This window comes from Engraulis encrasicolus, chromosome 4 (genome assembly GCF_034702125.1).
Source record: "Engraulis encrasicolus isolate BLACKSEA-1 chromosome 4, IST_EnEncr_1.0, whole genome shotgun sequence".
Taxonomy (NCBI): domain Eukaryota; kingdom Metazoa; phylum Chordata; class Actinopteri; order Clupeiformes; family Engraulidae; genus Engraulis; species Engraulis encrasicolus.
In genome coordinates this window covers 31,409,472-31,433,102 of record NC_085860.1, presented here as the reverse complement: position 1 = coordinate 31,433,102, position 23,631 = coordinate 31,409,472, and the positions used below count along the sequence as shown (strand labels likewise).

General features: G+C 43.6%; 3 protein-coding genes across 4 annotated transcripts in view; all 3 read right to left on the bottom strand.

The window, feature by feature from the left end:
• The window catches only part of LOC134448057 (PHD finger protein rhinoceros-like), a 40,607-nt gene extending 35,085 nt beyond the window's left edge, over nt 1-5,522 (bottom strand). The window contains exons 1-7 of the mRNA XM_063197818.1: nt 3,713-5,522; nt 3,001-3,046; nt 2,532-2,562; nt 2,282-2,384; nt 2,074-2,155; nt 1,576-1,601; nt 1,270-1,393 (exon numbers count right to left, since the gene is read on the bottom strand). Of these exons, the coding sequence (XP_063053888.1) occupies nt 1,270-1,393; nt 1,576-1,601; nt 2,074-2,155; nt 2,282-2,384; nt 2,532-2,562; nt 3,001-3,046; nt 3,713-3,771 (471 nt within the window). The 5' untranslated portion in view covers nt 3,772-5,522. The remainder of the gene's footprint in view (nt 1-1,269; nt 1,394-1,575; nt 1,602-2,073; nt 2,156-2,281; nt 2,385-2,531; nt 2,563-3,000; nt 3,047-3,712) is intronic.
• A 3,725-nt stretch (nt 5,523-9,247) lies between these two features.
• mmp15a (matrix metallopeptidase 15a) lies at nt 9,248-18,620 on the bottom strand. 2 transcript variants are annotated; one of them, XM_063197173.1, is made up of 11 exons: nt 18,235-18,620; nt 17,954-18,124; nt 17,413-17,561; nt 16,919-17,041; nt 16,310-16,617; nt 15,870-16,031; nt 15,161-15,420; nt 14,330-14,468; nt 13,663-13,813; nt 12,310-12,425; nt 9,248-10,484 (listed from the first exon to the last, which is right to left on the bottom strand). In XM_063197173.1, the coding sequence occupies exons 2-11, from the start codon at nt 18,071-18,073 to the stop codon at nt 10,003-10,005; spliced, it is 2,010 nt and encodes a 669-aa protein (XP_063053243.1). In that variant the 5' UTR covers nt 18,074-18,124; nt 18,235-18,620; the 3' UTR covers nt 9,248-10,002. The 2 variants fall into 2 exon arrangements, with proteins under 2 accessions (XP_063053243.1, XP_063053242.1); XM_063197172.1 differs by having other exon boundaries at nt 17,954-18,620.
• Nucleotides 18,621-18,898: 278 nt separating this feature from the next.
• On the bottom strand, nt 18,899-23,190 carry zpd (zona pellucida glycoprotein d). The gene is made up of 9 exons (XM_063197178.1): nt 22,965-23,190; nt 22,829-22,886; nt 22,620-22,727; nt 22,171-22,379; nt 21,864-22,021; nt 21,520-21,762; nt 20,684-20,867; nt 19,175-19,289; nt 18,899-19,041 (listed from the first exon to the last, which is right to left on the bottom strand). Exons 1-9 carry the CDS (start codon nt 23,106-23,108, stop codon nt 18,926-18,928), a joined length of 1,335 nt encoding a protein of 444 aa, XP_063053248.1. The 5' UTR covers nt 23,109-23,190; the 3' UTR covers nt 18,899-18,925.
• Nucleotides 23,191-23,631: the final 441 nt, after the last annotated feature.

Genomic DNA, 23,631 nt, shown 5'->3' with positions numbered 1-23,631 from the left:
TGAACACAAAACCATTATGTGGAGTCATATACCAGGACGATCACTTCCAACACAATCAGTAGAGTAGAGTAACTTTATCAATCATGTGAAATACTGAGGATGACCTGAACTTGTGAGCAGAGGCGATTCTAGGGTCAGGTGGGGCCCCAAGCAAAAATACAAGAGAGTGAATATTTGAACCAAAATCACCACTATTGTAGTACAGTATGGGCTGTTATTCACTATCTAGGGGCTCGGGGGCCCCAAGCGGCTGCCTGCCTTTCCTGGTGACAAGTTGCGCCTCTGCTTGTGAGGCCAGGCTGACTGGGTCTGAACTGGATCTGAACTTGTGAAACCAAGATATGAACTGAATCTGATGTCTGGTCTGAGCATCGGATGCCAGGGAATCTGAACTGGATCCGAACTTGGTGGGGCCATAATCTGAACTGGATCTGGACTTGTGATAGCCTGGGCGAAAAGCTGACTGTTGACTCTGTCAATCAGTCTGGCAAAAGCCATGAGGAATCCGTCTCCGTGGACGGTGGGAGATGGTCTGATCTTACTCTATCATTTAAATTAATTGAAGTTCCAAACTCAAATTAAAACCCATATTGTGCTTTATTAGCATGCCTGTTACGTTATAGCTTCGCAAAAGCATACAAATAACAAAACGAAAGTGTGAATATAGTTACCTTAACCAATCAGTAACGGAGCTCGCGGGTGAGTTCTACGTCACCACTCTCAACTGTTTGCTGATTGGCTAAACACTGAGAGAACCGATCTCGAGGCTTTTGCCAGACAATGTGCGGAGCCAAAATCTTTGGGTGGAGTACATGGATGGCGTCGCCACGCTAGACTTGTAAGGCCAGGTTGACTGAATCTGAACACCTGAAGCCAGGGTCTGAACTGAATCCTAACTTGTGAGAAAGATCAGGAAGCACGCTCAATTCCTTCCAATACACTACACAGGGTGCTTAACTTTGTTGATGAATAAACCCAAACTTGAAAAATATATGAATAAAGAAGCACTCATCAGATTTTTATTTTATTTTTTAATCGCCTGTGAGGCGCCTGTAACTTGTGAGCCCAGATTGACTGGATGTGAACATCTGATGTCCTCAGGGATCTAGAGGGCATCTGAAGCTGTGAGGGCAGCTTGCCCACCAGGTGGATGAGGCCAGGTAGACTGACTAGATCTGCACATCTGAGGCCAGGGATCTGAATTTGATCTGAACATGTGAGGCCATGTTGCCCACCACCGCTAAGAAGATAACAGCAGCAGCAGCTCACCTCAGTTACAGTTTCCTTTAAGTCCTCCTCCTCAACTTCAAGTTCCTTCAACTCCTCCTTGTACTTGTCGTCTGGCTGTGGTACAACTTTTCCCAGTCCTTGGGAGATCCATCCGATCATACCCCTGAATGTGGGAAAGACATTGGCATAGCTTCAGCCAAACACATTGCATGAATGATGTCTGAGAATGATAATGTGCTATATAAGGACTTTGATTGACTGATTGATTGATTGATTGATCCACCATGACTAAATGGTTTATCTCATGACTATGTATCTGTAAACATTAGCTTTAGTCAACATTACCTCGACTCATCCTCAGCAATAATTATCTGAAAAGGAAACAGAATTTCATACCATTTTCATCTTAACATCATCATTTAGTGCATTTACACTATAAGAAGTGCTGAAACCAGTATTTGAAGTGGCTGCATACATTTTACAATATTTACCTGAACAAATGTTATGCTTAATTCTTATAATGTATGTGGCTTTCTTAAAGCTGAAGTTAAAACCAACAAACAACATTAAAAGATCTATGGTGTCTACTTTTTAAACTAGTTCTGCTATTTTCTAATTTCTTTATCAAAAGAAAAGCCTGCTGACCTTACCATGGCTCTTACAGTAGGGCACTGGGCTGCCACGCCGGCAACCCCAGTTCTATTCCGGCCCAGGTTATTTCCCAACCCCTCCCCATATCTCTATCCCCATTCGCTTCCTGTCAACCTCTCCTACTCGTCCTATCATCAATAGTCAAAAAGACCAGAAACATTTAAAAAAAAGAAAGCTTGCTGAGTACTGTACCTTGGTCTCAGAGTTGGGAGGCTGAGGGAGTGCACTGACAAAGCCATTGGACAGCCAGGTCAGGACCCCATTGGAGGTGATACTGAGGAGAGAGACCATAGACACAGAGCACAACAAAAGCCATGAGTTCAATAGTGGCCTTGTGTCTATCTATAATAACATTGACAACGCAAAAGGCAGATATAATGTTTTGCCACTTTGGACTCACCTGGTAATGGAATTCAATTCTGGATCATTGTGGTTTTTCAGGGGGTGGTCCTTGATTGGACCATTGATTGGACCATTGTGGTTTTTCAGGGAGTTATTCTTGTCTGTCAACAAATTGTAATGATCATAAGTATTGACAGTTTCCTCTTAAGTACTGCAATTAATATGTGTTGGTCGTATAAGACATTGAACTTGGTTGTAATGCATGGCAAAATAAAGTTACAGTAATTGATCAATTGAAAATTGATTACCATTCCCATTGTCAGTTATGATTTCCTTTCCCTAGGTGGGAGAAAAGAAAAGAAACACAGTATGATTCATGATGGCATGATACAAATCAATCTTAAACTATAAATGATATACAGTATTGGTCATGTGGAAAGCTAAAGGATATTCAAGTACATCATTTACTGGCAGATCTTAGTCAACATGGCATATAAACAAAGCAGGATAGAAACGTGCCCATGCCTTTGTTGTACAAGAGGAATTAAAAAAAACTAATTGAAGGCCTGGCTTCACCCAGGTAAATAAGTTAACCTGCTGGTGTTGCGTGCGTGCATCTGTCAAGTCAGCGTGTGTGTCTGTGTGTCTGTGTGTGTGTGTGTGTGTGTGTGTGTGTGTGTGTGTGTGTGTGTGTGTGTGTGTGTGTGTGTGTGTGTGTGTGTGTGTGTGTGTGTGTGTGTGTGTGTGTGTGTGTGTGTGTGTGGACTGAAGGTTTACCTCCTCAGGAGGCTGTGGAACCACTCTCACCACCCAGTTAAACATCCTAAAAGACAAGGTTACCATGGTTACCACCCTCTAACATCAGCAGCAGACTATGCAAACACTACAGAAGAAAACATATATTTGATATGCTCTTATCTCACTGATACGTCAGATGCAATAGCATTCTACAAATACAGCATATATCTCAGAAGCACAATAAGAACTGGTACAAGTAATTGTGAGTTTCTACACAACAATGAAAACTTGTTCACATGCATCTGAGATAACCACATACGACAGAGTGAGTACACTGGAATCGTGAGTCAAAAGCTGAGCATGGAGACCTCTTTAGCTGCAGCAGACTACAGTACCCTACCGCACAGTGCAGTGCAATACAGTAAGCTACCGTAGAGGTGAGATGATGAAGAGGACTGGCCATCACACTATCCTAACACAAAAATCACATTCTACACAGTAAAGCACATCAAGTACATGATGGCAATGTTTTTTTTCAATCCCTGTACACTAATGCACAACGATACACTGTAGAATAATAATGTACAATAATGCAAGTCGCCACAGTATAGGCAATCTACGTCAGCTCCAAATGAGCATTTAGCCTACTGGACACACACCTACGACAGACACAGGAGACATATACGTATAACAAAATAAATAATAATGAGAAAAAAAAGAAATTAATTATGGGTAGGCCTGCGATTCACACCTGATTTCACTGATATTTTCAATCTCAGCCCCTCTGTCCCTTGCTTCGCTTGCCTCCATCTCTTCTTCTATCTCTCTCTATCTGTTTCATATGATCGTGTGGAGTGCTGCAGCCCATATGTCCAGAGAACAACAACAGGCCGCCACTTGAGGCCCCGAAGCCCTTTTTACTCTCAGCTTCTGTGTGACGGGCCAAAACAAGACAGCACATAAGACCTGTTTTTGTTCCTGCGGCTCTGTCCCAAAATCCTTACCCAGAAACTTCACAATAAATTCTGCTTGAATCCAACCTGATCAAAAGGGGATTGAAACAAGAGCAAGGGGGAAAGCAGGGAAGGAAAGGGAATGGGAGGGAAGGGAAGGGAAGAGCAATGCAATGAATGCTATCCATTCATATTAACCCATCACACTCTAGTGTTATTATTTTAAAACCATTCCAAGTACAATTCTAAATGCAAAACAGAGCTGATAAACAGAGCTAGAGTAGGTTTGAAGGGAGGAGTATTTACCTTGCATCAGCAGAGTTGTAGCATGCTGGTCGGACTAACGCAGGCTTGGAGGAGCTGTGATGGACTGTGTGGATTAAGGTGAGCAAAGAGGCCTCTAACAGGATTAAGGTGTGAAACACGATTATTTATTTGACATCAGCCGAGTAACACAGAAGGACTTGTGACAGCAGAGCAAGCCAGAGCTGTACTGCACCGACAGACCGCACGGCACCACAACAAACGCTGACAAAGTCAGTGGGCCATATCTTACTGCACGTTGTCATATCCGTTCCCTTGTATTAGTAGTGCAATATAAAGAGGTACTGCATGTCACATTTCCTGTGAATGTAGATTCTATTGCATTAATAAAAACAAATGAAGTAAAATTTGCATTGTTCAATTGTAATTAGTAACAATCATCATAGATGCACACTCCCACTATTTCCAGGCTGTATATACAGGTAGAATGCTCAGTGTATGAAATGCGTCATACAAACAAACTTGCCTTGCATTACAGTATCTCATTCTGACTCTTATATAACACATATCTGTATATATCTATACATACATCTGTGTTTACTACTCATCAATGATTTGCATTCTTAGTGATGGATGCCTCTGCAAGCACCTGTTTGTTTATGAGTAGCACTACTGTGCATTCCCAGAAGCATCGGCAGCAGGTGGCTGGCAGATTTCGAGGCCAGTTCCTAGTTGGCAGGACAGATCTGCACGTGATCCCCGTCACAGCGAGGGGGTTCAGTCACACCTCAAATGTTTTCTCAACTTTGCACTCACACACACAAGCTCATTCACAGACATTTACATGAGTAATATATATATATATTTTTTTTTACATGAAAGCAATGTCCTTGAAGAATCTGTAGAGTCCTTGAAGAATCTGTATGTTTTTGGCCTCAATACGTACAACCCGTAGACTTGGGGTCGGTGCATGAGTAAAAATATGAATGGACAGTCATGGATTCTGTTTTCTTGCAGAATGATTTTGAGGAAGGCAATAAGTGGTTGAGGTTTAGCTACATTTGTGTGAAATCAACAGCTGAATGCATGGACGTAGCTTTTGGTGTAGACAGTGAATGACGTGTGCATTGTCCACTTTCACTAGGTTCATCCACTCTCGGGATGAATCTAAACATTCCCCCATCACTTTTTCCACAAACATGAAGCAGAACAGGATACCTGGACCAATTTTGCCATATTTAGGTCGCCCCAACACTTTTCAAACCAAACCTACACCATTGTCTGAAGGCATCATCATCATCACCACCAGTGATGGGCAAAATTGATTCATTAGTTACAATCTAGTGCCACACATTCCAAATTAATTTGTTTTACCGGTCCAGTTCAACTAGGTGATCCTTCAACCAGCCAATCACCTGGCTGAATTGGACAGGCAAAGACAAGTCAACTGGAATATGTGGCACTGGATTGTAACTAATGAATTGATTTTGCCCATCACTGATCATCACCACCATCCCCATCATCATCATCATCATAAGCGAGTGACTTCCCGTAAGAGCAGCACCAGACAGAGGAGGCGGAGGAGGCTCGAGGCAGGAGTCAGGAGTCAAGAGGGCCCCTCTGGGCAGGTGGATTGTGAGGGCTAAGAAGGCAGCAGATCCCATTAGGAGATAACGGGGGGGATAAGCTGGGCCGATACCGCCATTGCGCAATGCCACTGAGCCAGGTCACTGCTGAAACTCGGCTTAGCAAAATGTCCTCACGTGTGATTGGTCGTCCCGTGCCGCCGGAAGCGAGCCACGATGAATGATGCGGGTGGAGGAGGAAAGAAAAAAACAACGATGTGTAAATGATGATTAGTAACACAACGAACGCATCCGACTGAGAAAGGTGGAAACAAACAACTTATACAAAAGACAGTGGAACCTATTTGAAATAGGAATTTTCAATGTTTACTGTTTGAGAGATGTTTCATCTGCTCTTAAAAAATGTCGACGAGGTCTGATTGCAAGCATTCACAAGTGTGGTTTGTCATTTGCTGGTTTGACTGGTGTGTTGGGTGGCTGGCTGGGCGGCTCCGTACTGTCACTAAGCAGCACCACGCCACCACGTTATATGTTTGATTCATGATGGCTTAAGCACGTCATAGTGGGTGTGGGGGTGTGGAAACCCCACTCACATAATTAAAACCAGTTAGCCTCTTCCTCATTCCTTCCTCCCTCTCTCTCTCCCCCTCTCTCTCTATCCCACTTTCCCCACTAAACAACTCTCCTTGCGTCCCTGCTGGTCTGGTTTTGATCACATGAACCCTCTTTCCCCCGCTGAGTTCATTAGTCCGGTAATTAGCTCCGGGCGTGCAGGTAGGGCTTGTGTTGTGTGCAGGGACGCTGGCAGGTTTGGCCCGGCCCTGGAAAAAAGTCATGTGAAGGGTCCCCTCACTCAATACATGCAATGTAATGAGGACCCAAATCTGGGCCCCACCGCCACTCCCTGGGCCCGTGACAAATGACCCCCTTTACCGCCCCCCCCTGTCGGCTTCCCTGATCGTGCGTTCACTTTATGTTTCGAAGTGTATTTCCCATCCCTGACAAACTGTTGTGATAATAAACTAGGACTTCATGTGGGCTTATGCTGTTGTCATGTTCACTCCAGCTCTATTCTGTAGTTGGAGGCCAGGGGAGTAGGGGAAAGAGAAGAGTCAGCACTTACTCTAAATGTCAAACCTAATGACCATTAATGACTATGACTGCAATGAGCGTTAAAACATCAAGTACCATGAAACATCAGTGAACTTTTTCTACTTTAGTGGGCATCATGACTGCAGACCATCTGGGAGTTTTGAGATGTCTACACTGTATTGTTTTGAGATATCTACACTTGTATTTAATTTCTGTGACAAATAAAAAAATATCTGGATTAGTTTCAGTCTTTTCTTAAGCCTTCTTCTGGCTATGTAAATAATATTATGTTGCTATGTTACATTGTTGTGATATCATTCGACTGTTACATATCGTCATCTTTACAAGGTGTTTATTGTGCACTGTGGGCATAGGGAGTGTCACAATTTCAAAATTTGTGGTGTATAATATAGCCCGTAGGCTTTTGGGAATAAAGCTGACTCTTGACAATGACATTGGCTTTGACTTGACTTGACTGTTCCTTGAACAATGACTGACAACGGGCTTCGACGTTGACCTCTTCGGCTGAATGTCTGACAATGGGAGCTAAAGATAGCTCCGTGGGCCTCTGGACACCTACAGATTTGCCCCTTATCTGCTTGAGATGGCTTATATGCAAGGTTTCCCCCAACACTTCACAATTAAGGCAGTTACCTCGACAAACACCTCGCACCTCAACTAAGTTCGCTGAGAAGATTTATATTGTGAATATAATGTGAATGTATCAGTATTTTAATATATTACATTGCACAAGATAAGTCTTTCCCATCGTGGTAGTCATGTTTGATGTTGGCCAAACACCTAAACACTGATATGCCACAGACACACTGATATGTCTTGAAACGTCAAACCCATGAGGTACAGAAATGACGCAAATGAAAATGCAACAAGAAAAAGCAAGCTTGGATGATTTGCCTAAGAAGCTTGATTGTAAATGCAGCTTTTATGTCATGTAATATGTGAGGAAAAGATAACTGATTTTTAAATAAAGGAAACAAAATAAGGAGTTTACCTGAGTAGCTCGTTTGTACATGCGGTTATTATTGACATGTAAGCTTTGATGACAAACAAACTTTGCCTTTTGAAATCAATGTGAGATGGACAACCATGAGGGCAGCACTGCAGAAACTGGATTTTAACTCTCTGAAACCTGCAATGGCACTTAACCGCAGGTCTCGCCACACAGGCAGGTCCCAGCTGTGCAATAGTTAAAAAAAGCTGGAGGCACAGAACACAGCCTGGGGCGAGACTAGCAAGTCCCATGAGCCCACATAAATGGTGCACTATGTGGGCAGGTGTCAGGTTGTCTTTATTGCTTGCACCTGCACCTCGCCAGCTGTTATTCCCCTCTCAGCTGATTGAGATGGCATGGTCTTCATCCTTCTACAGGCATTTAACAAACTAGGGCCACTTAGGGTAAAAGAGAAATATTTACAGATGATAAGACCTTTGGTAAAGTAAATATTGATTTTTAAGGCAAAATTGGCCTACGATTGGATGGGTCTGCCTGGGTTCACAGATGCTCAATGATGTGGACAGATGCTCATGCATACAAGTACGTGCACCCTGTAATGACTGTGTCCAAAACATTTGTGTAAAAACAGTCAATACTCTTACAGCTGTATTTATTAGAAAGCAACAAAAAAATGATACATGTATTTGTGCAAAAGCCATACATGTCCTGCATGATTCTTTTAGCAACAAGAAGACAATGTTAAAAGTATAACATTTAAAAAAAAATCTGTTATTTCAAAACAAGCCAAAGTAAGCAAAGACCGAAAAACATAATTAAGCAGTCACCACACGCGGTGCAAAAGCACAAAAAAAGCTAGATTGGATGGGAAACAGCAGAGAGGCCTGGCGCATTCATTGTTCAAGAGTTTTTGAAGAACAAAAACAGAAAAAGGTATACCAATTGTCGACTTTCCAATCATTAAAACTCTTAAAAAACACCACAGATCACAAATGACGGCACAAACCACCACACGGAGAGGAACGGGGAATCGGATTTATAAACAATGACTCCCCCATGCACCAATGTGTGTGTGTGAAGAGGCCTACAGCGAAACAAGGCAGGGGGAAAGGGAAATGGACCAAAAATCCCCTCGCAGGAGGAGACTTTTTCAGGCAAAGACCTAAAAAAAAACGACAAACGAGCCCGTAAATAGTGGTGGGGCTCTCTTATGTAGGTCAGATGGCCTGTTGCCAGTAGAGACCGCCCCTCCCCACCCGCTCCCCCAACCCACCCANCACCCCGCCTCTCAGCCCCCACCCCAACCCCTCCCCTGTCCTCCTTGGCAGTGACTGTAAAAGGCAGACTAAGGAAATACTGAGAGTCCAAAAAAATCCCCCGCGCCTCCCCCAGTCCCCCCACCCAACCCAAAACTCCCTAAATCAGCAACATCTGTGTTGCATTAAGCCGGCCCAATGTTACTGCAGACAGAAACTGAGAACCCCTCCTAAATATGTGCAGGGGAATAGAACTACACAGTCTTTGCCGGTGCGTTGCTTTTTTTGCGGCCTTCAGAAGACAATTATTCATGATGACCAGCTCTTTAAGGACATAATGGGTGCATAATAAAAACAACAATAATAATAGTAGTGGTGTGTAAGGCTCATCATCATAAGGACATTCGTAAAGGTTTCAAGGCCAGGAAGCACATAGCTTCACTTTTTTTAAGGACCAGTGGACTAGGGGAAGACAGGGCACACACACAGGTATTGCTTTGAGAGCTTATGACCACAACAACGAACAACCCCTGAAAAAAAAACATACAACACTCGCATACGTTAAAAAAGTGCAAATAGTCTCTTTGACCGAATCTATGAAAGGGTTAAAGCACCAATGGTCAGAGGTGGAGAGAGAGAGGAGAGGGGACACTCAGCCACCTCTGTGATAAAACGTCTGAGCACGTGTTGGTATGGTCTGAGTGTGGTGAGTGAGTGTGGTGAGTGAGTGGTCTTGTGAGTGTATAAGGCATGTGGTTGATGAGTGCAGTGATGTGCATGTCAGAATGTTGATGATTATGATGATGTCAATGTTGTTGTTGATGATGAGAGACAGAGGATTCAAACTCGACCAACTCTTGCTCTTTACAAGACAGACAGACAGTCAGTCAGTCAGACAGTCAGACAATCAAAATCAATCAGACCCACTCCTGCAGCGAGCGTTTGCAATGCACCAGCAGTTTTGGCGTCTCCTTGTTCTTGAGGGTGGCGATGATGACGTAAATGACTCCCAGAATGCACAGGATGAGCACTAGTGGAACGGTGATCAGCACCAGCGTGATGACGTGGTCGTCCCTGTCGCTCACCTTCACCACCACATCCCTCTCCTTCCCCTCATCTTCATCATCATCATCATCATCCTCATCTCTGCCATCTTTGTTTGGATGTTTGTTCTTGGTCGTCGGGTCTACGCCGGCTCCTCCATCTCGATCGCGGTCTGGGTCTCTGTCCGGGGTCCGGTCGGTGTCCTCCACGTCCGTCCTGGTGACCACGTCGGGGTTCCAGTCCACCGGGCAGCCCATGAAGTCCTTGATGATGGATCGGGGGTATCCGGAGTCCACCTTCAGCTTGGTGTTGTCAAGTCTCCAGTATTCAGTGCCTTTGTAGAAGTATGTGTACGCTGCATTGAAGAGAAGAAAGTTTTGGTTTTTTTTTTTTTTTAAATAGAGAGTCCAATTGGGAAAGTCCCATTGTAATTTTTTCTGATCGGCTGTCATTTTCAGATTTTTGTGATTTTGTCATATCTTTTGAACCTTTGACGTAGCAACCTGGTATACCTTAAAACTTTCATTTATCAAATTGTAAAGCACATTGAGCTGCATGTTTTTTTATTGTGCTATACAAATAGTTTTCTAAATTGTTATTATTTGTAGGATTTGTGTGCTATAAAAATATTATTGTTAATAATAATAATAATAATAATAATAATATTATTATTATACAGGCCACACACACACACACACACACTAAATGATACAAAGGGGCAGGCCTGAAGGCACCCATGGCAGACTGTGGGGATGGTACCATGCTCAGTGTGATTTAAGAGGTCTAAAAAATGAACACGATTGTCAACGCTGATAAAAGGTAAATACGCATAGATTCTGCCACAGATGCGTTCCCCAGTCTTAATGGGTTGATACCAAAGTGGGTGAGTGTTACAATATTAAAATGGTATTGTACTTTTGCCTGAGTGATGCATTGTTGGTGGTGGAGAGCCATGGAGGTGTGCCTCATGCTGGATCTCAAATGGCGCACTTGTGCACTTATGGCGTGTTCGTTGCGAACTGAAACATAGTGCCCTATGTACTGAAACATGAACACTGAAGTGCACAAGTGCACCATTTGGGATGCAGCAGTCTTAAGGAGACTGGGGGATGTCACGACCCTGTCCTGTCAGGATTACCCAGCTCCACTTTGTTCCCTCTCTCCCTTGTCCTCCTAATAAGGTAGACTACAATTGGTGGCCAGGAGATTCAATCTAAAGGGGGGCTGGAAGGTAAATGGGCTCCTCGCCAAGGAACGTGCTCCTTGTTGTTGTGCATTTTTCTATTTGTTTTTCTATCTCGAGGAGGGTGGTTAGGCATAGTTGAAATTGTTTTGTAGAGAATTGCAAAATCACTATGATAGACGATGAAGACGGGGTAAACAAAAACAAAACCGTAATGTTGGGTACTATATCGCTTCATCGCTCAAGCCATATCCAACCAGGAAAGCTGTCTGTTTTGCATTTCAGCCATCACGGCACCACAGACAATTCTCACTACACTAAACTTTTCTGTCTTTGCACATTGCTGACTTTTTAGGTAAACACAAAATGAAAAAATATGTACTGGTCTCTAAACTACATACCACATCTCATTTATATGTTGTACACACATTTGAGTCAGCTTGTGGAGTGTGTACTCAAAAGCTGAACGCTGCAACCCTCTGGCCTCAGGCCTGTGACATTTATCCTGCCAGGCCCAGGCAGGCTCCCAGTGCCCAAGCCAAGGCATAATAACCAGTGCCTCAGCATGTCGGGAGTAGAGCCTGCACTAAATGAAGGGCAAAAGGAGTGGCCCCCACAACAGATTACTCCCGAGAGCTTTATTAAACCACAATGGCCATGTTTTCAACCCACCAGGGTCTTCATCATCAGAGGGTTATTGCCATTTCGACCGCACCTGGTCTCACTGAGCAGGGATGTGCAGCACAAGTTTACTCTTTTGACTCTTGTTTTTTACATTGGTGGAGTTCTGGTCTGTTTTACGTGCCAGATGTAGTTACGGTTTTATGTGCTGGTTTTTTGCTTTTACAACTGGAGGTAAAACAAATTGGAGGTGCCTGTTTGGAGCTGGAATACTTTGCTGAGTAAAATCTGCCTTTTATGATTTCATAGAAGTTCATCATCTTTTTTTTTTATTCAACTTGCTGTGTGTGGGTGGACGTCATACTAGCTGACTCACCTCCGTCGTCGCTGAGAAAGGCGCCTTTGATGAAGTCAGGGATGCCGTTCCATACGCTCACTGCTTTGGGGTAGCCTTGGTCTACAGTACGGGTCTCTTCCCTGAAGCGCCAGTACCTGAGGAGACAGTTATTGGGCCCATTATGTAGTTAGTTACAAGTATCCCATTACAGTAACTGTTATAGTATCTATACATCATGAAGTACTGTAACTAATGGTTGCAAATTGCATTTACTTGCACTGTACTGTACAGCTCAGGTTAAAGACAAGGGTTGCTCCATAGCCTAACTGCAAGCCCTGTAAAGCTACTGTGACCATCGCTGTATATCTATATTCTACCTTTGTTACGCCATGTTCAGTAACAGCATGTCTTAGTTATCCTTTTATCCCAAAAGTATTACTTTTAACTTTCAGCAGGTTGGCTATTTCCTTTCATCCTTTATTCAAGTTTTTGTAATGTTTACTGGAAGTGTCACATAAATTCGACAAGCTAAGGGCGGCCATGGCAACGCAGTGCAACTAAAATAGAAATGGACAAAGCAACAAAAAGCTGGCGTAGCAACGCAATTTACGGCATTGCAATCAGTTAGGACAGTCCAACAGAAAATAATGTGGTGGAACGGCTTTTGTCACTTCAAGGCGGGCACATTTAGGGCACAGTATTAGGCCTATCCATGTGGTCTGTGTAAAGCACATACTGTTGTATTTAAATTCATTGCTAAAATAACTGTTAAACAGTGTTGGCACAGTTCACATGCAGGGCACACAGCAGGACACTGTACTATTAAAGCTGCCGTTGTCCAGGGAAGCACAGGGTAATGGTTGAGAAACACATCACTCCAAAAGCATTGAAGCTCCCAAGCTTTCCAGAGCATGAGAACGGAAAACAACTGATTAAGTGTTGTTGTGGTGTTGCACACAATCCTCTAATTTCTTCCTCTGCTTTGAAGACCCCGAGTCTAATCTTAGTGTTCTACTGGCCTGACTTAGTTAAGGCGAGTAGTAGCCAGTGCTGTCGAGTTAAAGAGCTTAAATGTAGTAAGCAGTCGGGGAAGCACTGCCTCTTAGTGGTCCGAGAGGAAACCAAGTCAAGTCACATCACGTCACGTCAAGTGAAGACCAATTCATTTGTCCCGGAAAGGGGAAATTACAGAAATTTGAAGCAAAGCCATTAAACTCACAAACCCCCGATGATACATCAAATAATAAAATTCAAAGATGCAGATCAGCTTAACAGACATTGACAAGATCAGTGTGCAACATAAGACACCAACACAAAAAGACCATGACAAGACCAATGCGTAGACTAAGACACCAACCAAATTGAATGTGTGCGTCAGCGTCACATACTCACCTATCTCCCCTGAAGAAGTACGTGTATCCTGCAGGCTCCCACCAAACAGCCGTGTCGATGCGGTCAGTGGGGATGCCTTGGCCGTAACGAAACAGGTCCTGGGGATATCCAGGCTCCACGTCAGCCTCTCTGAAAACCCAATACTGACTCCCTGGAAAAGCAAAAACAAACCCAACACAATAGAAATCACCACTCAACACGACTTCATTCAAACACCACCATAACCAATTGCAATCAATCGCAAATGCATTTTTTTTTGTGCACTGCAAAAGAAAAACGCTACAACGTTTTCAAGTCGAATTGAGGCCAAAAGAGAGAGTTTGAAACTGAAAGCATAACAGTCAGCATCTGGTATAGTGGATGACGCCATCAACAGCCACGCAGATGTGCCAGGTGCTGCACACTTAGAGACTCTTTTTCCACATTAACATTTCAGAGTGTTTTACTAGTGACATAATTTGGCAAGAAGAATTTCAATGGGAGAAACAGACTGCTTAAAGACATAGTGCAGCTTTGCATGCTGACTGAGTGCTCTAAAATTGAAGCAGTATAGATGTAATTTCAATTTGCAGCTTAAGAACGTGAAAGACAACTATGCATGGGATCACTGGGATCACATTCACATTGTATGCATTTTTGATACCCTTTTGAATGAATGCACTCAGACCTTTGAAAAAGACGAATTTGCCATCATGACGTTCGTAGGCAGCATCTATGTTATCCGGCAGGCCCGTCCAAAACACTGAAATGGGCATCGGGTAATTGTCCAACACCCGGTTCCTTCGCACTCTCCAGAACCAACGACCCTGTTGTTGAGGGAGACTTTAAGTCAATATCCATAGACAATACAGTCACAATCAGGCAGATCTGTGCAGCACTGGTCACTACACAGCACGCTTCAGTGTCATCACATAGACGAGTAAGTGGAGTAGATCAAGAAGCACCTTGAATCCCATCTATTCACAGAGGCATATGGCCTCCAACCACCCTACCCCTTTTCCCCAGCCCCTACACCCCCCCTTATAAAGCGACCTCGGGTTCCATGAAAGGCGCTGTATAAAACTTAAGTCATGATTATTATTATATTCTGCAGATCAGTAAGTGCTCCTCAATCCCAAATGCAGCCATTACACCTCCCACAAGGTTGAATATATATGGGCAGTCATGGGTAAGCGGTTAGGGCGTCAGACTTGAAGCCCAAAGGTTGTCGGTTTGACTGACTGAGGTACCCTGAGCATGGTACCGTCTCGTCGCACTGCTCCCTTGAGGCTCCATTGGGGGCTGCCCCCTTGCATGGGTGAGGCATAATTGCAATTTCGATGTGTACAGTGTGCAGTGAACAACACTTGTGTGCTTTAGAGTGCTGTGTCACAATGAAAATGGAAGTTGGAGTTTCCCAGTTGGGCTTTCACTTTCACTAATAGAAATGTGTGTAATAAAGGAACTAACTTCAGAGTAAATAAGAAAGATAAAGTTATAGTAAGTAAGGCTGATTCACCTTGAAAACAAACATCTCTCCTCGTAGCATGGCGACCGTGTCAAAGTCCCCATCACAGATATCTGGGGGTCCACTGTCGGAGCGCTCCGTGGGTCGAGGGCGATAGGTCCTTCTGGTGGGAGCCACAGGCGGGACATGGGGCTGCGTGGGTCTCGGCCTTGGTCTTGGGGTCACTCGTCGGGCCACAGTAGAGGTAATGTGGGGCTCCCTATACGTTGGTCTGGTAGGGGTGGCCGGGGTCGAGTCGTGCACTGGATGCCCTTTAAAAACACATCGCATACAATAAATTCAGACACAACTCTCACTATGCAATATGAATTCCATCTGTTTTAGATTGACCTACAATAGTGAAAAAGCGTGCAAGAAGGGACGGACACAAAATAGAATGCCTGCAGCACCTTCAGTAGGCGGAGGCATAGTAATAATAATACTAATAGCACGGAACCAAAACTAAACATTATAGAGAGAGAGAGAATACAGTTGTTGCTTCAATGGGTAACAGCATACAACTTCAGGTCCCCATCAGTGTCCAGAAAGGCCTGGAGTTATTCGCTCCACTTCAGAGTGCTTAGGACCTTCTCCCTTGTACTCAAAACTAAGCATTGTAATAATTCAACAAACAACGGCCGTAGAGATAGAGGGTCGGACAACCAGAGACCAGGATTCACCTCATAATAATAAGCATTGTAATAATTCAAAAGATATTCACCATAGATCTCATGGATGCCATCCAAGTCGTCCTGGTGTAGGGTGAATTTGTCGGTGTTCATCCACTGGTAGAAAGGGGCCATGATGGCTGAGGGGTTGTTGGAGTGCTCCAGCCCGAGAGCGTGACCAAACTCATGGACGGCCACAAGGAAAAGATCAACACCTGGAAACAGACAAAGAGGAACGAATAAAACAACATCTCTACTATTAATATCCACTACAAGTATCTTTTGAAAAAAGAAAACCTGCTGTGAAGAGAGCAAAACAAAGGGAAAAAAATGGAAGGCTGTGGACTATCATTAGACAAGAATTAATAGCAATTCTAGTATTCCGGAATTCACAATCTCCTCTCCCTCTAAGGTCCTCTTCCTAGGGTGCACAACATAGAGAGTTTCTTAAAATGTTTAACCAGTAAACGATGTTAAAGCACAGTCAAGTCACCTTGCTCATCATGCCGATCGAGTGTCCAGGGCTCGTCCAGGTCGAAGTGCGTGTCTCCTCCCATCCCCGGGCCTGGGAAGAAAGCGTGGGCCAGGGAGCCTCCCTCTCCGTCAAACAGGGACATGTCACCATGGAACCCAGAGGCAAACAGCACCAGGATGTCCGGCTCCCCCTGGCTGCCGTTCTTGATGTCCCGGTGGGGGATCTCGTTGATCTGAAGCGGGGTCACCTTCTCCCACACCTGGAAGGCCTTGCGCAGCGCATCAAAAGACCTTTCCTGGCCAATCTTAGGCGTGTGGTTTAGAATGCTGTAGAGCACACAAAAAAGGAGAACAAAATCTCAAAGTCTCTTCCGCTGTTTGGAGCTCTTGATGCATGGCTTCATGATACGCACCACTCCACCAGTGGAAAGCTTTCCTATTTGTTTACCATAAAACTACCCAACTATGACATGACACAGTCCTTAGTAAAACATTATGACTTGGTCATCGCTATCCTGTTAAGAATAGACTTCCAACAGTGGCCGTGTTGCCTCCATTACAAATACTGTTCACACAGACGAATTCTAAAGAGTCAGTTTTAAATATTATGAAAAGCAAAATGATTTACCTGTATGTTAATTTAGACTTTTCCCATTTTTGGCCAGTGAGTACAAATCTTTTTCTTCGCGATGCTCCTTCATCTGACTGTATAAAGCGGTCTGGCACACCACAACGTGGTCTCTTCATGGCACTAGAGAAGTAGGGTTGACATTAGACATGTCTGCCATTTATGTGACACACTTCATACCTGATTGTTTTAAAACATATGGAGATTTTGAAAATCTACGACTCTGAAATCTATGGTTACACTATATGGATTGACCAACAGATGGCCCAAGACAATCTACAGATGATGATACTAAGGATACACCATGTTTTAATGTTTGGTTAAATGTTTTTTTTTGTTTAGTTTTTTTGTTTAAATGGTTTGCATTTAATTGCATTTAATTTTAATTTCAACAAAACCATTCCAAATCAACTCGTCAAAATAATCAAAGTTTTTTTTTGTACATTGCTATACATTAGGTGACTGCATAAAGGAGGAGAGAAGAGCATCCATACTCAATGGTAGCTTGGTCCATCTTCCCTGTAACCTCAATGCCATAAAAGCGCTGCATCTCACTGACGGCGTTCAGGAGAATCTGTGCGGACTGCATGGTCGACATCTGCTGGCTAGCCTGGGACAAGTAGCCATACTTCCGCAACCAGGACTGATATTGGGAGAAGAGGGAAAGACATTACTGTAAAACTGAGGGAGGAGACCTGGAGTAAATATGTCAGGAGGACATCAAAGACTACACTTGAGAGATAGCCCGGTGTGTCTGTTGTGATGCATTTTGACACATCCTATTCTTGAATGAATGTTTTGATTGCACAACAGCTGTCCTATCTCGGTCAAAGTTACCATAGCCCCCGGCCTGAACACATAATACAACCTAATGGAGTCATGTGGGCAACAGTGAAACAATAGACCATTACCTCACTTCTCAATAATTATTATTTTAAAGACCCCCCACGCACAAACTGGACAGCAAAACAGAAACACATGGTGTGTTTTTTTCTGACACTAACAAATATTTGCAGAAAATGTGAAAAGTATTACCTCGGCGTTGAAAGGATCATCTTGAGCAAATGCCTCGAAGTTACTAATAATTGGTAACCACAAAGGGAAAATAATCCACTTGATCAATCCAGGAGAGAAGCGTCCGCATCGGTTTAACATTGCACCCCGATTCTTCACCAGTCTGCAGAATAGCGTTGACCGTCAAAAAACCTAGACGGACCGACAACACAAAGCTGAGCAGCGGATCGGACCGACACGCTAGACCACCATCATGGTTGCACGCAGCCTACTCAATAACTAATAAACAAAGATTCCCTTACATTCGTGATGATTCGCCGGCAAATGCGCAGTTGAAACACCCTTCAGGCTTCCACAAATCCTGCCTTCACAACATTAGTCATTCATTTAGAGACGAACGGCCAATAGTTGAAACTTTGATCAAGTTTCGGACCGTCTGTCAACTGAATATGGACAATTGTTCGTCGGCTACGCTTCAAAATCACGTCGTAACCCTAACCGCAAATATCATTAGCATGCACCGAAACTTCCAAATATCATACACATGTGCCCGAGCAAACACATCTGTAGTGACTGGTACTGCACTTCTGTCGTTGAATCCCGCATTACTTTCCACGAGATGTTATGGGTAGCGTCCGGCCGAGCGATCAAGGAGATTACTTCCCTTGTAGCCCACTCTCCCAAGCTAGGCTGCTGCCCCACCCGCCTTGCACACTAGGCCTAACTCAAACATACCACTCCCCCTTAACTGTCACTGTCCATCGCACAAGATGATACTATCTTTATTATTAGCCCGATAAGGACAACTGTGTATGTCAATTCTGTGCGCAATGGCAGGAACTGTCAAAAACTAATCGCTGGAGACGCCACTGTCGGTGACTGCCATGGCCATTTAGGCATGCGGGCTATTTGCGCAAATTTCCTTCAGAAAAAAAATGTGAAGGGTAAAATACAATGACACAGAAAAAAGTTACAAAACACATTTTATTTCTGTCATAAAGTCGAAGGAGATCCTCTGGCTCTGGTCTTGGCATAAGTGGTGAGGATGAGAAGAACCAATCCAAGGAGCCACACTGCGCCCACAGGAAGCATCAGCATAAGCACCAGCTCTGGGGAAAAGGGTTAATAAACAAATGCCATCCTTATCATCAATACATCTATAAACACTACCGGCCAGTTATGTGCACATTTTCACTAAACAGACAGAAGATGGAGATCTTTCAAATGACTGACAATACATACTGGATGTAGGAGCCTCTGCGGTGTGTACTTTAATTGGGCCATAGGACAGCAGACCTTGATTTCCCTCCTCCGAGTCCACTCTTTCAGCGGCTCTCTTGACAATGCTTTTGCACGTCTGAAAAAAGCAGACAAGAGAATAGAGGTCACTGAAAATCATAAAAGTATTAACTAAGACAGAACATTTAGTGTTTTAGATAAACATCATATGCGTTCCATGTCTGAACTATAGGCCTACCAGCTATCCAGATTCTGCAAAGGTGTTATGCAAGACATTTGGTAACACTTTATTTTACAGTCTCTACTTAATTACCATGTAAAAACTGTTATGCAACATTATAAACTCACACTGGGCCACTGGCTTGGGTTAGGCAGGTAGAATGTAAGCACCAGACAGAGTGTAAGGGCCAGACAGATTCAAGAGCACCTAAGCACAAAATCCTCTGACCTCACTCCACCCAGTTTGTAGGTGGCTACAGTTCAATCCAGGTTTCAAGCAATATCAGGGAACGCCATCCTATACATTTACATCAGAGGGTCTGGCCTGCTTTTGTTTGTATAAATAGCCTGTGTGTGTTTACCCCGGTCCACTTTGGCCATTAAGACAAGTGCCTGTTTGTCGCTGTAATTTTAGTGTACACTGCCCGGTAGGCCCACCCTCTGTAATTTGTCCCAGACAATTTGTTACTGTGGGTTGCCTTTACATTTAACAAGAGGTCATCTGGGGTGACGCCAGAGGTAATGTATAGCAGTGTCAGAACTTGTCCATGTAATGTAAGGCAGTGGTGTAGTCTACTTTTTCACTACTGAAGTGAGTATACTGTATATTCAAGCATTTTTTTGAAGTGGGTATACTGTATATATTTATGCTATTCTAAATAATGGATCAATCAATTTTAAGTGGGTATACTAAAGCCCCTAAAATTTGGTAGTGGGTATACTCCATATACCTGCGTTCTACATAGACCACTACACCACTGATGTAAGGGAAATCTACACCAGACTTTACAGATAACTTTATGCAAGTAACACAACCAACACTACTCATCTGCACTAACATTCTTACGTACTCTGCAGTCCATACATGTTGTGTGCTCTGCATTGTCCTCCATTGAATACTGCATGTTGCCATCAACCTTGACTGTTGCTTTGGATAAATTGTGTTCAATGTAATTCGGTGATGGAATTAAGTTGAGCACAGCACTCCGCTGTCATTCTGTGTGGCTTATATTTGTATTTGTCAATCATGAATATGAATGACCCCAGGAAGAATTGCTGCTGCTTTGCCAGTTGTCGTTTTGGGTAGGGTGCGCACATCCAAAGTCACTTGATGCAGGTGTCAGACAGTTTCAGAAGGCAGTTCTGCACACTGCGAAAGAAGCTCCAAAAAATAAACTTTATAAAATTGAAACAGCAATGTTTCCAAGATCCAGGATGATCGAAACATTGCCGTTTTAATTTACTTAAGTTTATTTTTTTAATCTAATAAAAGCAAACAAACAAATAACTCACAGGTCTGCATGGCTCAGCATCCTCGTTAGTGCACAGGTTCACCCTGCAGTGCAGGTAGAGGACACTGGGCTGGGCTACGAAGCGGAACATGCTGAAGGAGTAGCGCACAGTGGAGCCCTGGCCGTTCAAAGTACTGTCACTCAGCGCATCATCCTCAAACACTACAGTGTCATCCTTCACACACCTGCTCAAATCAAAAGAAACAGGTTAATGTCCATTTTAGTTCAAAACATTCCATTGAGATTCCACAAAGATATATATTTATGTAACTGTACACCAGAGGGTATTTCAGAGAGGCAGGTTTAGTGACCTCACCAGGGTTCATTCTAAGGCAGGGGTGCAGTAATGCATACCAGGCCTACTGGCCCCGGGCCCAGGGGGCACAGGCTACAAGGGATCAGGACCCTAATGTACCAAGTAGCAAAGTGTATGCGTGTCTGGTAAAAAATAAAATAAAAATAAAAAAGCATAAAAAGGGTGGGTGCTGTGGCTGTGACCCATGCCATAAATCCAGGGACCCAGGTTCGAGTCTGATGGGAGGCCATTCCCTGATCCTTCCCCATCACACTATTGTCATTACCTCATAGTGCCCTGCCAATAAAGGAAAGGAAATCCCCCCCAAAAAATAAAAAAAGGCATAAAGGATGCCTAGGTCCAGGTAATGTTATGGGGATGGGAGGGTTGGGGGAAAAATCTGTGCCCAGGGGCACTTTTTTTCCTTAATCAGTCCCTGTTCAAAGGAAGTGGTAAACTTCTTTATAGTCACTAAACCACCATTTTGAAATGCCTTCCAGAGCTAGTGCATCATTGAGGACTTTCAAAGGGAGTGAACCAACCCGTTCGAAAGCAGCGTGTAAGTCAAGGCTGAGGTGTCGTTGTGCTCCGCTGACTGGGAAGCCCAGCATTCCTGCACACTTAACAGGAAGAAATCTCTGGGCTCCGTGACGGACACCTGAACATACACTCTGTCCCTGAGCTGAAGCATGGGAGCGCTGCTGAAGGCATCGGTGTAGGTGTGGTCCTTAAACAGGGACATTTCCACCTTTGCGTCCAAATCATCGATCCGCATGATTGTCTCACTGGAATAATAATTTTTAAAAACACACACCACCAGCACTCATGTATTTAGGGCCCACGTTTTGAATGTGGGGGAGAGAGGCATTTGTGCACAAAATGTTACCTTGCGAAGGGTATTACAGGGAAGGGAAGGCTGATTGTTCGCATGTAAGGGTACACACATGTGTAATCAATCTTCACAGTGGGATCTCGGATGATATTCTCGTGCACGTTTGGCTCTGACATCAGTGTCAAGGAATATGCAATGTGTGTGATATTTTTCTGTTGGAGTAGGAAGAGGAGGAGGAGGGAAAAATGGAACCAGTTAATATAAACTAGCATGACCGAATCAAATACAGGTGGGAGCCATAAACTGTAGCTGTAATGAATAAGACCATGAAGTGGAGGACTGGGTCCATTCACTCACTCACCTCCAGAGGTTTGCCTCCACAGGCAGCATACTTTTCTTTGGTGGTTTGCACCATGTAATACTGGACACCAGAGATGTCTTCCTTATGTGCTCGGCAGCTCTTGTTTGCCAAGTGCAGAGATTCCACTGGGACGTTGTAATACTTGAAGAAATCCTCGTTGATTGCGATGGTGATGTAGTCCATGCCGCACAAGAGTTGCACCGAAGCCACTTAAATGGAGGAAAGAAACAAAAACATCAACAGGACCAGTTGGAACAGGCTACATGTTTTTTACATGGAACCACACCCTTACACAAGGACACCTAGGCATACAGTATACTAATAGCCTGCCAAGTCAGACTATAAAATGTAATGAATAGATGTTCAATAATACTTACATTTAATCATGAATACATAACATAGGATACTTTTGGTTTGTTTAGTTGAAAAGGCCCATCTACAACACATACCTTTTTCACAAAGATCTCCATAATATCTTGGAGCACATTTACAGCTCTGCCCATCAAAAGATAATATACAGGTGCTGGGGTTACTGCAATGTGCAACATTGCATACTCCTACAAAAGTTCAATACACCAGTCAGTCAATTGGAATAACAACACACAACATTCTCCATAACATCCAGGAATATTAATGCACAGAATCCTGAAGTGCTCACCAGCAACACATGCAAATAGGCAGAAAGAAATCACCGCGCAATGTAGGCCTACAGTTGCCTGAAAATGGAAAAAAAAGTTAAATTAGGTCGGTAAAGTTAATGCGGTTGATTAAAGCAATGACACATATGAGCGCACCTTTGAAAGATGACGATGCATGATATTGTCTGATAAAGTCACCGTTTGACAAGCTGCGTTAAAGAGTTGCTTGTGTTTTTTTCCTAATGAAAATTGTTGTTTGGGACGCGACCAGCTGTACACCATAGAATATAAACGCAGCATGGACCCGTGGTGATTCTGCGCCGCGTGCGTAATTGCGCGCAATGATGTACACCTGTGTATGCCCTCAGGTGTTCAATTCCCTGAATGGGATACTCCCACCAAATGCTACTTTAGGTAGATTGTTTGCCTGTGGATGGGTGCTTACAAAAACAATATTTAGGCCTGATTTAATTATGCAACATGAGGTGCAAATGTTTACTATCTATCATCATTTACATATCTATATCTATCAGCAACTTTCTTGGTGACGTTTCCAAGGAACCGGGGCTTGTCTGGCATGGCACAGGTCAATCTAGGCCTATGGACCACTCATGAGAACAACCTCCGTAGATTAAAAGATTCCACTGTCTTTGGAATGAATTTGTACCCACATTTTATTTATCCTTCAAACTGATTAACTTCCAAATAAACCTCAAGCTTTCGCAGGAGCGCATCCATCCAGACCTTTGTTGTCAACCTAAAAAAAAAGATAGTGGAAACATCGATTGAGTCGATGCGCTTCTTCATCGGAGTTTGACTAAGC